The 17,555-nt window shown below is 37.0% G+C and overlaps 1 protein-coding gene across 3 annotated transcripts in view; it reads right to left on the bottom strand.

Annotated features, from left to right (window-relative positions):
• The window catches only part of HDAC8 (histone deacetylase 8), a 228,833-nt gene that overhangs the window by 170,329 nt on the left and 40,949 nt on the right, over positions 1-17,555 (bottom strand). For 2 of the 3 annotated variants that reach the window (XM_043569860.1, XM_043569861.1), the window contains exon 5: positions 11,182-11,289. The exons of the other annotated variant lie outside the window; for it this stretch is intronic. In XM_043569860.1, the coding sequence (XP_043425795.1) occupies positions 11,182-11,289 (108 nt within the window). The remainder of the gene's footprint in view (positions 1-11,181; positions 11,290-17,555) is intronic. 3 annotated transcript variants of the gene reach the window in all.

Here is a 17,555-nt window from a genome sequence, read left to right on the forward strand (position 1 = left end):
TGTTTCAATTTAAAAAAAGAATATTGTTGATGTTTCAGTGTTCTATTTTCTTTTTAAAAAAATTTTTAATGTTTACTTATTTTTGACAGAGAGACAGAGCACGAGCAGGGGAGGGGCACAGAGAGCGGAAGACACAGAATCCAAAGCAGGCTCCACACTCTGAGCTGTCAGCACAGAGCCCAACGCAGGGTTCAAACTCTCGAAATGTGAGATTATGACCTGAGCAGAAGTTGGACACTTAACTGACTGAGCCACCTAGGCGCCCCTTAATGTTCTATTTTCTGGATGTATAGGCAACTCATTTCTCTTTTCTCTTATGCTATCTATAACTCATAATCATTTAGTAAGCCATGCTTTTGCAAACAGAAATGACACACTTACAAATGATATCTTAATTCTTCCTGCCTGAGCCCTCCAGGATTCAGAAACTCTTATTGAGCACTCTTACTTCCATAGCAATGTAATTATCTGCCTAAGTTCAATAATAACTATCTGTCCCACCTGTTATCAGGACATGATTGGAAAACATTGGTTATATATCCAAGGCCTTGCCTGGAATGTCATATTTGTGAATGATGCTCACTGAATCAGATATGATCAGACACTTTTAAAGAACTAAGGTTGACTTCATTGAGCAATGCATCAAAGCCCTCTTGGAAAAACTAGCTTGGTACCTGGTACCTGGCTTACAGAGTTCCCAGCCTTACAAGTGAATAAGGAAGGTTACTTCCTGGCAGGCCCTGGAAACTTAGGATATTCTGGGGACCCCAAGAAGAGAGAAGAGAGACCCCAAGAATTGTCCCAAATTTATAATTACTGCAGGTAAAATCTTCTTAGCTTGGCTTCCTAGCTGTAATAGGCTTTTAAAACACCAAAGTGAGATTTATTTTTTTTTTAATGTTTATTCATTTTGAGAGAGAGAGACAGAGAGTGTGTGTGTTGGGGGGGAGGAGCAGAGAGAGAGGGAGACACAGAATCTGAAGCAAGCCCCAGTCTCTGAGCTGTCAGCACAGAGCCCAACACAGGTCTTGAACTCACAGACCATGAGATTATGACCTGAGCTGAAGTCGGATGCTTAACCAACTGAGCCACCCAGGCCCCCTCAAAGTGAGATTTTCTATGAAAACTTCCAGCAAAACAAGCTTAAGAAGGTCTATATGGTAAGTTACCATTCTTGCTACAACTATATAAATAATCAGGCTAAATCTAATGAGGCCAATTTTTATTTTTAAATAATTTTGATTAAGGTTAAATCTACACAATATTAAATAACCATTTTATTTATTACTTTTAAATTATTTATTAAGTAATCTCTTAAGTAATCTCAATGTGGGGCTTGAACTCATGACCCCGAGATCAAGAGTCACATGCTCTCCAGACTAAGCCAGCCAGGCACCTCTCAAATAACCATTTTAAATTATATAATTCAGTGGCATTTAGTACATTCATAGTATTGTGCAACTTCCACCCCAATTTAGTTCCAAAACAGTTTCACACCTCAAAAGAAAACTCTGAACTAATTAAGCAGTCATTCCCTACTCTTCCCTCCCCTTAGATCCTGATAATTACCAATCTACATTCTGTCCCTAAGGATTTACCTATTCTTGATATTTCATGTAAGTGACATCATACCATATGTGATTTTTTGTGTCTGGCTTCTTTCTCTTAGCATAATGTTTTGGGGTTCCTCTATGTTGTAGCATATATCAGTGCTTCATTCCTTTTTATGGCTGAGTAATATTTCATTGTACGTATATACCACATTTTGTTTATACATTCATCCATTGATGGACATTTGGGTTGTTTCTACCTTTTAGCTATTGTGAATAGTGCTGCTATGAATACTTGTGTACAAGTATTTGTTTTGAGTATCTGTTTTTTTTTTAACATATACTTAGAACTGAAATGCTAGAACATATGATAATTCTACATTTAACTTTCAAGGACAGCCAAGCTGTTTTCTACATTCCCACCAGCAATGTGCAAGAGTTCCAATTTCTCCACATCCTCATTTCTCATTCTCCACATCCTCATTCTCCACATCCTCAACACTTGTTATTTTCTCTTTCTCTTTCTTTCTTTCTTTCTTTCTTTCTTTCTTTCTTTCTTTCTTTCTTTCTTTCTTTTTCTAATTCTAGCCCTCCTAGTGGGTGTGGGTGTGAGTTTGATTTGCATTTCCTTAATGACTAATGATGTCAAACATCATTTTGCATGCCTGTTAGCCATTTGTATATCTTTTCTGGAGAAATGTCTATTCAAGTCCTTTGCTCATTAAAAAAAATTTTTTTAATGTTTATTTTTTAAAGACATAGAGCATGATTGGGGGAGGGGCAGAGAGAGAGGGAGACAAAATCTGAAGCAGGTCCCAGGCTATGAGCTATCAGCAGAGAGGTGAACTGCGAGGTCATGACCTGAGCCAAAGTCAGATGCTCAACCAACTGAGCTACCCAGGTGCCCTGTCCTTTGCTCATTTTTAAATTGAGCTTTTTGTTCTTGAGCTTTGTGAGATCTTTATATATTCTGGATACCAGACCCTTATCAGATATATAATTTGCAAATATTTTCTCCCATTCTGTAGGTTGTGTTTTCACTTTCTTGATAATCTTCTTTGATACACAAAAGTTTTTAATTTTGTTGAACTTCAATTTATCTATGTTTTCTTTTGCTGCCTCTGGGACCAGCCTTATCTTGAGTTCAAGAATAATCTTCCTTTGAGATTATCTTTGATTAGAAGGGAGGTGGCTGTTTAGAGAAATTTTGTGTTTCAAAGGAAAACTCTATGTCATCTATAGCACAGGATTTCAGGTTATCAGAATATAGTTATTGTTTTTGAGCTCTCATCTCTTTATAAACTGCAGGTTACTGATAAGTATGCAAACTTTGTCTTCTGTGGTAGAGAAGTAATTGACTTCCTTCCTCATGTGGAAGAACCAGTTTTGGTATCTCTTTGCAAATTGGACTGGACTCTGTTATCATGCCCAAATTGTTGATCCTTCCTAAATTATCTATTCTTCCAGTTTTCTTCAATATCTGGCTAATATCCTCCAAGCTAACTTTTCCAACTTTTCTTCCTCCCTTCTGACTTGGAGTCATCAAGAGCTAAAACTTGAATGCTCAAGTCCCTATCAGGACCCTATGTTGCCTTACAGCTTGGTGTCTTCTCAGGATCTGAAGCAGCCCTGTAAGCTAAAGCCCGTTGACTTGATATAAATCTGAAAGAACTGGTCATGGGGTGCCTGTGCGGCTCAGTAAGTTGAATGCCTGACTTGATTTTGGCTCAGGTCATGATCCTAGGATTGTGGGACTGAGCCCCCCATTGGGTTTACATTGAGCATGGAGCCTGCTTTGGATTCTCTCTTTCTCTCTCTCCCTCTACCCCTCTCCCCTGCTCACATTCTCATTCTCTCTAAGATAAAAAATAAAAATAAAAAAGAACTGGTTACCACAGCAGACCATGTATGACTGGAATTCTCCTTGAACAAGCTGCCACCTACAATATGAAGGATGTCTGAAGAGATGCTAAGGTTGTGCATGTCCTTATATGAGAAGTAACCTAGACTATGAACAGTGTCACCAAGAGTGCTGACATCTTAGCTGTATGAGTGGTGCTGCAAAACAAAGATTTTCCTCCATTGATGTCTTAGAATCCACTTGACTGGTTACCTTTCAGAGTTCAGTTCTTGCTTGGCTCTTTAATATAAATTTTTATATCAATTTTTTTCTATTTTAGTCTTCCTTCTTTTGAGATGTGTGAGCTCCAAACCCTAAAACAACTGACTTTAGCCACTATCTCTCAACAGATGGTTCAACTGGTTTTAAAGGATCAGCACCAAGAGTGCTAAAGACCCTGCCCTCACTATACTTGGGAAGTTTACAATCGCCTCTGAGTTGCTTGAGGATAATACTTGTCTTGACCAAAAGGGGAAAATGACAGTGTTGAAGTTTATCTGAGCCATGTGCTCCCCAGAAAGCAGTAATGTTTAAGAACGCTGCCCTCATCTGTTTTCCAGGAAAAGGTGAATTTCAAGGTACCATCTTACCCTGGCATATTATTCTAAATAAGACCCATCTCCATCTTTCCTAATGACTCCCATAAGACTTGCAGATGACTCCCTTGTTTACCTGTCTCTGTAAACCCCCATACTCCCTTATTTTTCTGTGATGTATTCCTCATTAATAAATATTCTACCTACAACTGAATAAAATCATTCCCTCATCGTCTGGGGCTTTTCTCTTTCACATCATCAACACAAATGTATCTACAGGATAGACCAGGTTTAGCAAACAAACTTCTGAAAACTCTGAGAAATGTGTCTGCAGCTTTGTGGTTAGGCAATTTTTTAAAAAAAGTAAGCTCTACATCCAACATGGGGCTTGAACTGATGAGATCGAGAGTCTTATGCTCTAGTGACTTGAGCCAGCCAAGTGCCCCCAGGCAATTTTTTTCTTTACCAGAAATATCTAGCTTCTTAAATGCCCTGGTGAACCATAAATCACAAAGCCATTTTTTTTTTAAAGAAAAAGCACAGGGCTCAGTCAACTGCATTTGCTCATATGTATTTGCTGTTTCCATGTCCATGAGGCCAGAGATCAGGGATGCTTGGATCATGAATGACATTAAGACTTTTTAAAAACATTGGTTGGTTATCTCACCCAGACAGAGCCAGATACCTGCATTGTTCAACAGCTGAACTGTTACTGGCAAAGATTTTGCAACATTTTTTTTTCAGTCCTGGTATCAAAATTCAGCATCATAGATTTCCAGTGTTTCCTTATTTGGCCCTACCTATTTTCTCTTTTAGTGTTAGCATAACTCTTACAATGCTTTTACTTTCATTGTAGCTATCTTGAAACCAGTTGGTAGTATGGTTTGGCTTTTCTCTGTTGTTGGCATATAATAAAAATAATAGGCAACATTTATTGAGTGATTATCCTGTGCCAGGAACTGTACTAGGAGCTCTCAATATGTTAATCAATTTTCACAGCAGCCCTGTGAGGTAGATACTGTTATTATTTCCATTTTACAAATGAAGAAACTAAAACAGAGAGATTAAGTAATTTGTCCAAGGTCACACAGTTAGAAGTGGTTGATCGTGAATTTGAATTTGGGCAGTCTGTCTCTTTTGCACAGAAGTTTAATCACTGTTAAATAGTTTTGATATCATTCTATCAACATTTATTGCTTTTACTCTTTCTCATATAATTTCCTCCACTTCCCCTTCATGCCTATTCCCCTTTCATCATTTCATTTATAATATTGGTGAAATTAATCTGTCTTGTCAGTTTTCTCCTACCTCTTCAGTTGTCTTTCATGTACTGCTTTACTACTTTTTCTGTTTGCCTCTATCCCCTTTTGCCATTTTCTGATATGAATTTAAAGGTTGTTTGGCCAAAAAAGAACTACCACAGATCCTTCTAGTAGAAATTTTTCTCTCCAGATTCCTCCTTCAATAACACACCAAACTTCAATCATTTCAACTTTCTGATTATTTGGATTTGGGATAAATGAGTTTTTAAAAATCCCCCTGGGGCACCGGGGTGGCTCAGTCAGTTAGGTATCCAACTTCAGTTCAGGTCATGATCTCACAGTTCAGGAGTTTGAGCCCCCCCATCAGGCTGTGCTGACAGCTCAGAGCCTGGAGCATGCTTCAGATTCTGTGTCTCCCTCTCTCTTTCTCTGCCCCTCCCCTGCTTGCACTCTGTCTCTGTCTCTCAAAAGTAAATAAATTAAAAAATAATTCCCCCAAAAGGCAAGGCCAATTCAGCTACTGGCCTAGCACCTTTGGACTTAGAATTTATACAGAATAATGTGTGAAAAAGGATTAGGTCGAGAAGGCTCTACTTGTTAATAGAAACAAATCCATTAACTATGTGACCAAACTGAAAATGTTATCCAGGAAATAAATGTGACAGCAGCATTATTCTATGCAGTTCTCACTCTTTCCACACCATTTGGCATGATAAGCAGTCACTATTAAAGACAAATGAGGGGTGCCTGGGTGGCTGAGTCGGTTAAGCATCCAACTTCAGCTCAGGTCATGATCTCACAGTTTGTGAGTTTGAGCCCCGCATCGGGCTCTGTGCTGACAGCTCAGAGCCTGGAGCCTGCTTCAGGTCCTGTGTCTTCCTCTCTCTCTACCCCTCCCCCACTTGTGCTCTCTCTCTCTCTCTCAAAAATAAATAAACATTAAAAAAAATAAAAGACAAATGAAGGCTTGGGAGAGTAGATATAAGGTAATATTTCCCTGAAAATGAATCAAGCAAAGTGACTATGAATTCTGGGCACCTGGGGGGCTCAGTTAAGCATCTATTCTTGATTTTGGCTTAGGTCATGACCTCATAGTTGGTGAGATCAAGTCCTTCATGGGGCTCTGCACTGACAGCACAGAGCCTGCTTGGGATTCTCTCTCTCTCTGCCCCATGTGCTCTCTCTCTCTTAAAAAAATAAATAAACATTAAAAAAAGTTACTATGAATTCATTATGGTGAAAAGTGCTTAGAAGGCAACTTTCAGAATTCATGGACCATATTTCACTTTGGATAATTATATAGACCAAGGTAAACTAGTGGGAAAAGTGTAAAACAGTTCTATTTACCACCAGGAATCTTAAGATAGTTTATAAACAAAACCTAACATTTGCACTACAGAACAAAGTGGTGAGTAGGTCCCTGGTAATTGCTGTAAGATTAATTCAGTAAGGGAATTAATTGAATAGACAGGTAATGATGAACTAAATTCACTTGTTTCCTTTAGACATACAAGGTCTCATTTTTCTGCATCTAAACTTTTTAGCATGTTTTTCTCTGATGACAGGTAGAATTTTCCTGTTCTAAAATATGATTTTATTCAGTAAAGTATAGATTAGCAAATCAAAGTCTTCACTTGGCTAGTGAATTTTTCTTTTATATTACTTTGCTTTTAGGGAAAGAAATAAATAACAGGAAACCAAACAATTTCCAAAAGTAATCTCCCAGTGTATACCCCAGCTTCAGCCAAGATTTAGTCAATATCCACTACTTTGGAAGGTCTTTTTCAACTAGAATCAAGAGTGCAGAAACACTGTGTAATTCTAAGTGATAGTAGCAAGATTCAATCAGGTCCTGTCTACTGTGCTTACTAAGGCAGAAATCTATGGATGCACTTTCATAAAAGGTTAAAGAATATGTATTAAACAAATAAAAAATCTGATGTAACTGTTCCCTAAACCAGAAAATTCAATTAATCAGAATATTTCATTCCTGAGCATTCTGGTTAATCAAAAATATTACTTTTTACTTTAAACTTTTGATTAATGAACTTAAAAACCTCAGTGCCTTAGACATTAATACAGAGTTGAGGAATTAAATGTACTCTCTTCCTCCACAAGAAAAATAACATTTTATGTATAATTGATGGAAGTTGTGCCTGCTCAATGTTTCCAGTTAAATAGAAAAAACACAAAACACTGGCAAAGCAGCTGTCTCAGGCTTAATATATATGTATTTGTATTTCTGCACCTGGTCTTGGCACACAAGATGACTATCTCAGGAGCCAAAGACTTTATGTGCTTGCATCCCCAACTACGAAATATACCCCATTAAATTGGCTGGAGTTTATATTAGGTGTGGATAGGAGGAAATGCCATTCTGCTCAGTGAACTGATCACAACCTCTGCCAAATCAGGAGAGAGAGAAGAGTGCTTGCTTTCAAAATGCAGGGAATGCTTTCAGACTTTCTGGCTTCTGCTGATGCAGATCTTGGATAATTTTTTGACATACAAGAAAAACATGTGGGAGCTCCTTAAATGTCCTCTTCATCATAGGATTAAGCCCCTTTACAAAGTTTTACCATGTATTACTGAAATTGTTCAAACCTTGGATGAAAAACATTTAGGTTGTTGTCAAGTTATTCCTACATTAATTATAATACCCAAAAGACAAAACATAAAAAGTTGAGCATTATTTTTACATTTTTCTGCAACAAATGACTATATTTTGAAATTTTATTCACAATTAAAAATTTATTCACTATATATGTGTATATATATATTGTATATATATATATTGTGTATATATATTTGTGTATATATATATATATTGTGTATGTATATATATTTGTGTATATATATATATACACAATATATATATTCTACTCAACATTTTTCAGCTGTAGATTGTGACTTCCTAGCAAAATGATAATTATTTCTATTTTATATAGAGGGAGGTTTTGTAATTTACCTCATATTTATAAGAAGGTGTCAAACCTAAGGCAGGAAGTAAAGGGGTACTCATAGACCTAGTTGAACAAGACTTGGAATCTTTTTGGCCACTCCTAGAAAATCAGCCCTGAAATATAACGTTGCTACCAGTCCCAAGTAGAACCGTGGCCTTCTTCTGATACCTCAGTCTCAAGCAGTTTGCCTAAGAGGGGACACTGTATGTAATCAGTCTACAGGAAGGTGCTGAGGACTCATTCTGTGCTCTGTCTCTATACTAGGGGTTGTGGACAATGCAAGGTGTCCTGGACCCCGCCCTTCTAAAGATTATGACTGAGTTGAATCAAGATGTAAGATAAAACAAATACACATTTAAAAAACCATAAGGTGTGCATGAAAAAGTGTTAAATTATACAGTATAGACTATACTTCTCTCAATTTCCAACTACCTAGACCTAACCTGGAGGCTTTCTTCTAAGAGGCTCAAAGGACATATGATCTTATTTACTCTCATTGGCTCCATGTGAAGTAAGGAAAGAAATGGCTATTCCTCCTTTACAGTTGAAAAACAAAAATGATTTATATCCCAGGATCCTTAGGGAATTGGCCACATACTGTGGAGTTCTCAGTAGTGCTATGTTCCTCCCAGTGTTCCCTCCCTATCACACACTTTACACTGCTCGTTATAACTTTCTAGAGCACAATTCTAACAATGTCACTACCCTGCTTAAAAACCCTCAATGAGTGTGCATGCCTATAAGAAAAAAGATCCTTTCTTTAGCATAGTACACAAGGCCCTTCATAGTCTTGTCTCTGCCTACTTCTCAAGCCTCTTACCTCACCATTCCCCTTAACAACTTAACCACATTAAACTTTTCCCTCTATCCCAAACATAATATATTCTTTAAGTCTCTGGGGCTTTGCACATATGTAGTCTTGGATGTTGAATGACTTCCATCTCCTCTGACAGCCTTTTACCCATCTTTTAAGATCTGGCTGGGAAGATGGCCCTGAAGTTCCACCTTCCTTTCCCAGGCAAAGAAAGTTGATTCCTTTTTTGTACTCTGGCAGTTTATTCAAACCTCTACCATAGTACTTATCAAACTGTCTTGCAATGATTACTTCATGTACCTCTCTCCTCTACAAGGCTATAAACTCTTTGAGAGCAAGGACTGTATCTCTTATTCATCTTTACCTTCAATAGCTAGCACAGTGCTTGGCTCATGGTGGGCTCTAAAAATATATTTTTGTTTCAGAGTATTTATGGAATGATGAAATGCCTTAAGAATGGAGAAAAGGATTCATATTATTTACCTTGAATAAAAGAGAAAAATAATGTTCAGATTATACATATACAAATTCAAATGTGATAAACTAGAAAAACATTGGACTAATAATTGGGCTGATCAGTACCCAAATCAGAGTCCATGACTCATTGCTCCCCTCCATCCCCCCCCCCCCCGAACAAACAAACAGAGAAACAAAGCATGGATTTAGGCAGAAGCTGGTCCTGGATCTAGAGACATGTCATTAGCCTTATTTTTAATTTTAATTTGTGATAAAACAGGGAGCTTTGCATTAAATATATCCAAAAAATAAAGTTAGATGCAGTACTTTTGTTTGGTAGAACAAAAACTGAAGTCACTTAAAATTGAAATGACTTGAATCAATTGGAAAAGTGGGTGGATATCACTCTGATGAAATTTAATATGGAAACCAAGAAGGTAATTCAATGATGTGAAATAAATAAAGAGAGTGGAAGATATACTGTAAGGTCATATTTTAAGTGGTTCTGAGTACTGCAGCACAGGATTCAGTGAGACTGATAGGAAATTGCACAGACCATCTTGATGTGTAGCATCAAGATAAGTCTATGAAATAAACACCTTATTTAACTCATGGTGAGTGCCTCAAACCAATGGACAGGTTTTAAATGTAGAAAGAATCATTTGGTGGTAGATTTGCCTTTGTAGTGACAAAACATATGCACAAGTGGTGATTGCTGTCAGTAGTGTCATCCTTGAATACTGAAGACAGAGATGTAAAAATGGCATGATGGAATATCAAGATACGCATGTTCAGGCATAGATCAGATTTGTAGTTCTTTTTAAGTAAGCTCTATGCCTGATGTGGGGCTTGAATTCACAATCCCGAGACTAAGAGTCACATGCTTTACTGACTGAGTCAGCCAGGTGTCCTAGATCTGTAGTTTTCAAACTTCTCTTAAGCAGCAGACTATTTATTTTTTCAAGTGAAATTTTATGTGGAATCCCAATATAGAAAACAAACAAAATCAAGACTTTTCTGGTTGAAGCGTGAGTAGGGGGTGGACACTTGGGTGGTCCAGAACCCTGTATATTCAGCTACCATTTTACTTCCTGTAGTTCCCACTGAGGCATCTTACGGAATCCTGGGATAGATGCTGTGGAAAGGTTTCTATATGGAGAGAGAGGTTAGAATAGATGACTTCTAGTTCTGACTCTGAAAGACTATAATATGATAATCCTCTCTCTAATATTCAAGATCAGTCAGGAAATCAGGATTTTATTCCACTTATGGAAGAGTCCAGTAGAGGTCAATACAAACAACTAAGGGTTTGAGGAATAATGTTAATGATTACTTATTGGGTGCAGGTAACAAAAGAGGTTTTTCCCTTCCTTCCTCCCTCAACATACAAATTTGTATTCAGCACTCACTCTGTCTTACACTCTGGGAATAAAGAGGAACAGATAATACAGATAATAACCTATTCTCAAGGACTTCACAGTGTGTGTGTGGGGGGGGGGTATGTGGAAGCAGATGAAAAATACAAAAACAAACAAGCAAACAGCATACTGTGACAAGCAACATTACAAAAATAACACACAGTAATGTGATAGAGAATAACAGAGTGTGTGTGGGGGGGCTACTTCAGATAGGTTGGTCAGGAAAGATTTTCTGAATAGGTGATATTTAGACAAAGACCTGAAAAGTGAAACGAAACTCACCCATACTGAGATGGAGAAGTCTTCCAGGCAGAGAGAGCAGCATTGCAAAAGCTCTGAGGCAGGAAAGAACTTCCTTGGCCTATTTGAGAAGCTGAAAGGCCAGTGTGGCTGGAACACAGTTAATGAAGGAGAGTGGTACAAGATGAGTTCTGATGGGACCAAATCACAGGGGCCATCACAAGGAATTTGGACTTCATTCTCAGTGAGATAGGAAGCCTTTGGAGGGTTTTGAGCAAAGGAGGGGTAGGATCTGATTTAAACTATATTCTACAAAGGGATGTTGTATAGGTGATCGCTAGCACAAGGAAAATGGGCTAAACTGCATCAGGAGAAATTTGATAACATGGAGGAAATTTGGAAGAATTGTTGCCAAGAAAGGTTGAAGAGTTTTATTTAATGGTACAAAGCTAGTTTCTTGGCATAATTTAACAAGCAGCCAGAAAGATAATTTCTTTAGTCTTCTTACAGTTGTTGGCTTTGACAATTTACCCTTGGTGTCACAGTCACTGGGAGAGCTGAGGCTCGTATTTAAGTCTCCTCTCAATGCTCCTTTCACTAAATTAATTGCTTCTAAACTGCTTATAGCAAAGCAGTGAAAGATGGCAAAAGGCAGAAAATACAGTACTTCCTTTTTAAAAGACTCCTGAAAATGTGATTTTTCTCTGTAAAAACCTACCTTAGTACTTACTTATGAGTTAGTTTACTATGGTAAACTACCTTAGCCAGTTTCCTCCTAGAATCTGAACCTCAAATCCCAAACTTAAATCAGTCTGACCGCCTGCTTTTTCTGTGACCACCTGTTTTTTCTGGGTAGGATGGCCAAGTGCTAGTGGAACAAACCATGTAACTGCAGATGTACACCATTACACATTTATGGTTCCCAATCACAGATGGGCCTTCAAGCCTGCTCAGTAGTCATTTACTTCTACTTGTCTCTTTCTAAGGCCTTACAATGGATACTACAAACTCACTAAGACCCAAGACCTCCTGATCAAAATTCCATCACATTCAAAATAAAATCCAACATCCTACCATGGTCCACAAGGCGTTGCACGATGTGGCCTTTACCAATTTCTCTGTCCTCTCCTGCCACTGTCCCCATTACTGACTTTGCTCCAGTGGCACTGGCCTTCTTGCTGTTCCTAAGAACATCAAATGGATAATGGTGTGCATCTGCAGTAATATGGTTTGCTTTTGAGAAACTGCCAAATTGTTTTCCAAAGTGGCTGTACCATGCTGCATTCCCACCAGCAATGTATGAGGGTTCTAATTTCGCCTGTCCTCACGTGCATTTGTCATTATCTATTTGATTGTAGCCATCCTAGTGGGTGTGAAGTGGTATCTTATTGTAGTTTTGGTTTGTACTTCCTTAATGACCAATAATGTTGAACATCTTTCCATGTGCTCATTGGCCATTTGTGCATCTTCTTTGGATAAACATCTATTCAAATCCTTTGCCCATATTTTAACTGGGCTATTTGTTTCTTTATTGTTGAGTTGGAAGAGTTCTTTATGTATTCTGGACACAGGCCTCTGGTCAGATACAGGCACACTCGTTTTATTACGCTTTACTTTATTGTGCTCCACAGATAATGTTTTTTTTTGTGTTTTTTTTTTTTTTTTTTTTTTTTTTTTTTTTACAAATTGAAGGCTTGTGGAAATAGTGGAGAACTAGAATTAGAAGTGGAGCCTGAAGATGTGACTGAATGGCTGTGATCTCATGATAAAACTTTAATGGATGAGCAAAGAAAGTGGTTTCTTGAGATGGAATCTACTCCTGGTGAAGATGCTGTGAAGATTGTTGAAATGACAACAAAGGATTTAGAATATTACAGAAACTTAGTTGATAAAGCAGTGGCAGGTTTTGAGAGGATTGACTCTAATTTTGAAACAATTTCCACTGTGGTTAAAATGCTATCAAAAAGCCTCACATGCTAGAGAAATTGTTGAAAGGAAGAGTCCATATATGTGGCAAATTTCATCACTGTCTTATTTTGAGAAATTGCCACAGCCACCCCAACCTTCAGCAATGACCACCCTGATCAATCAGTGGCCATCAACATTGAGGCAAAACCCTCCACCAGCAAAAAAGATTATGACTCACTGAAAACTCAGATGAAAGTTAGAATTTTTTTAGCAATAAAGTATTTTAAAATTAAATATATACATTGTTTTTTTTTTAGACATGTTATTGCAAACCTGGTAGACTACAGTATAAACATACATTTTATATGCACTGGGAAACCAAAAAATTCATTTGACTCACTTTATTGTGATATTTGCATTCTTGCAGTGGTATGGAACTGAAGCTGCAATACCTCTAAGATATGCCTGTACATGATTTGCAAATGTTTTCTCTCATTCTATTTCTCTTTTTACTTTCTTGATGGTGTTCTTTGAAGCCCCCAGGAATTTAACTTTGGGGAAGTCCAATTTATTTATTTTTTTCTTTTCTTGCTTGTGCTTTTGGTGATATATCTAAGAAGGTTTTGCCTAAGCCAAGGTTATGATGATTTACTCCTATGCTTTCTTCTAAGAGTTGTATAGTTTTAGCTCTTACATTTAGGTCTGTGGTCTATTGTAAACTGTTATGTATGGTACAAAGTAGAGGTCCAAATTCATTCTTTTGCATGTGGATCCAGCTGTCCCAGCACCATTTGTTGAAAACACTATTCTTTCCCTATAAATGGTCTTAGTACCTTCATCAAAAATCAATTGACCATAAATGTGAGGATTTGTTTCTGGACTGTCAATTCCATTATTCCATTGATCTATATGTCTATCCTTATGCCAGCACCACACTGTCTTGATTATAGTGTGAGTCCTCCAACTTTGTTCTTTCTCAAGATTGTTTTGGCTTTCTGTAGGTCTCCTGCATTTCCATATGAAATTTAGGATCACCTTGTCAATTTGTACAAAAAGCCACCTAGGATTTTGGTAGGAATTGTGTCGAATCTGTAGATCAACTTGGGAGTATTGTCATCTTAACAATATTACGTCTTCTCATCAATGAACATGGGATCCTACTACACATTATTTACATGATTCACAGTTACAAGGAACTAATATATAACAGACAATTTTTAAATGTGAGATCAAGTGAATTTTTTTGCAGCTTTATTAAAGTATAATTTAGATACCATAAGATTTACCCATACTAAGTATACAATTCAATGATTTTTAATAAATTTATTAAGTTAGGCATCCATCACCATAATCTAGTTTTAGGACATTTTTATCCCTCCTATAAGATTCCTCATATCCGTTACAGTTAATCCCTGTTTTTACCCCCAGATCCAGGCAACTACTAATCTACTCTCTGTATAGATTTATCTTTCTGAACATTTCATATAAATGGAATTATACAATATGTGGTCTTTTCTATCTGGCTTCTTTTACTTAGCATAGTTTCTTAATTAATAGAGTTTTTTTAGGACAGTTTTAGATTTATAGAAACATTGAACAGATAGAACAGAGAGTTCCCATATACCCTCTCCCCCACATACAGTTTTCCCTATTAACATCTTGCATTAGCATTACACTTGTTACAATGCTGACATATTATTATTAAAATCAATAGCTTACACTAGGGTTCACTCTTAGTGTTGTACAGTTACATGAGTTTTGACAAATGTAAAGTGTCATGTATTCACACTTACAGAATCATATAGAATAGTTTCACCACCCCAAAAATCCCCCATACTCTGCATAATTATTCCTCCCCTCCTCTCCAAGCCCTTGGCAATCACTAATCTTTTTAACTGTCTCCATAGTTTTGCCTTTGCCAGAATGTCATATAGTTGAAATCATATAGTATGTAGTCTTTTCAGGTTGGCTTCCTTCACCTAGCAATATGCATTTAAAATTTCTACATTTCTTTTCATGGGCTGATAGCTCAATTCAAAAAATTTCAGCCAGGGGCGCCTGGGTGGCTCAGTCAGTTGAGTGTCCGACCAGCTCAGGTCATGATCTCATGGTTCGTGAGTTTGAGCCCTGCGTCGGGCTCTGTGCTGACAGCTCAGAGCCTGGAGCCTGCTTCGGATCTGTGTCTCCCTCTGTCTCTGCCCCTCCCCCCCCCCCTCTGTCTCAAAAAAAAACATTAAAAGTTCTATCCTTTTAGCTTATTTTAGTTATACAATACAAGATAGCTCATTTGTTTATTGCTGAATAACATTCCATTGCATAGATATAACACAGTTTCCTTATCCATTTACCATTGATGGATATCTTGGTTGCTTCTAAATTTTGGCAATTATGAAAAAAGTTGCTATAAACATTTGTGTGCATGTTTTTGTTTGGACATACGTTTTCAACACAATTGGGTAAATACCTATGAGCATGATTGCTGAGCATAATACTTTTGAGGCTCAGTCATTTTGCAGCCCGCATCAATATTTCATTCCTTTTTAAATCCTTGAATAGTATTCCAGTATATGGATATACCACATTTTGTTTACCCATGCACCAGCTGATGGAAATTTGGGTTGTTCTCACTTTCTGGTTATTATGAACAACCAAATAGAATAAAACAAAATAGATGTGCCAGGAACATTTTTGTGCAAGTCTCTGTGTAGACGTATGTTTTTATTTCTATTGGGAGTGGAATTGGTGGAACGTATGATAAGTTTAACATCTTAAGAAACTGTTGAACTGTTCTCCAAAGTGTCTGTACCAGTATACATTGCCACCAGAAATGTATAAGGGTTCCTGTTTCTTGACATCCTTGCCCACATTTACCGTCTATCTTTTATTACAGCCATTCTAGTAGGTGTGTAGTGATATCTCACTGTGGTTCTAATTTGGGTTTCTGTATGATTAACGATATTGAGCATCTTCGCATGTGCTTTTTAACTATTCATATATTGTCTTTGGTGAAGTGTCTATTCAAATCCCTTCCCATTTTTAAATTGGGGTGTCTGTTATTATTACTGAATTGTAAGACTTGTATATTTTAGATACAAGTTCTTTATCAGATATGTAATTTGCAAATATTTTCTCCCAGTTTACGAGTTGTCTTTCATTTTCATAATGATGTTTTTTGAAGTACAAAGGTTTTTAATTTTGATAAAGTCCAGTTTGTCGAAATTTTGTTTTGTTTTGTTTTACGGATCATGCTTTTGTTGTTGTACCCAAGAATTAATTGCTTTACCAAGGTCTTAAAGATTTTATCCTACATTTTCTTTTATAAGTTTTATAGCTTTGGCCCTTACATTTAGGCCTCTTACCCGTTTTTAGATAATGTTTGTGTATGGTATGAGGTAAGGGTCTAATTTTACCTTTCTGCATGTGTGTATCCATTTGTCTCAGCACTGCTTGTTGAACCTCACCATATATTTCCAAGGCTTTAAAAAGAAGTGTTTTTCTAACTTTGATTTTGAAAACTTTCAACCCTACAGAAGAGTTAGAAGAATGGTACAACAAGTAGTCACACATCTCATACTTAGATCCACAAACTGTTACTAATTTCTCATATTTGTTCTCTCCAGACACACATGCACACACATTTTTCCTGAGCCATTTGAAAGTAAGTTACAAATATGAGGACACTTCACTCCTAAATACTTCAGCATGCATCTCCTAAGAAAAAGAAGGTTTCCACATTATTACCCCTGAGAAGTCAATATTAATTTAATAATATCATAGTCTAAATTCAAATTTACTAAATTATTCCAAAAGTGTATTTCATAGCTGTTTATGATTTCCCTCTCCAATTCAGAATCCATTCAAGGTTGGCACATTGCATTTTATTGTTAAAGCTCATGCTACTTTTTCAATCTAGAACAATTCCTCTACCTCATTTTCATGAAAACGGCTTTTTGAACAATCCAGGCCAGTTGACTTGTTGGAAGTCGCACACTCTAGGTCTAATTGTTACTTTCATATTTAGATTCAGGTCAAACATGCTTGGCAAGAATATTTCAAAAATGATGCTCTGTACTTCTTATTACATCACATCAGGAGGTCCAAGGTCAGGTTGTCATGGTTTCGACAATGCTGGGTTTAATCACTTGTTTAACCTAGTGACTGCCAGATTTTCCCATTGTAAATGGACCTTTCCCCATTAGTAATTAGCAAGGAACTTGTGGGGTGATAATTTGAGACTGTGTGAATATCCTGTTCCCCAAGAACTTTTTACTCAATGGTTTTAGCATCCAGTTGATAATCTTTGTCAAAATCAATTATTATACTGGGAGCTGCATAAAGTGATTTTCTATTCTATCTTCCTCCTATATTTATTAGCTAGTATTTTCCTAGAAAAAAGATCTTTCTCCCCTTATTCCCTTCTTTCTCTACTGAATATCACTACGGACTAATGGATTATTATTATTATTGTTGTTGTTTTACTGTTATAATCCATTTCCATTAATATTTTC

Source organism: Prionailurus bengalensis, chromosome X (genome assembly GCF_016509475.1).
Source record: "Prionailurus bengalensis isolate Pbe53 chromosome X, Fcat_Pben_1.1_paternal_pri, whole genome shotgun sequence".
In the NCBI taxonomy this organism is placed as follows: Eukaryota; Metazoa; Chordata; class Mammalia; order Carnivora; family Felidae; genus Prionailurus; species Prionailurus bengalensis.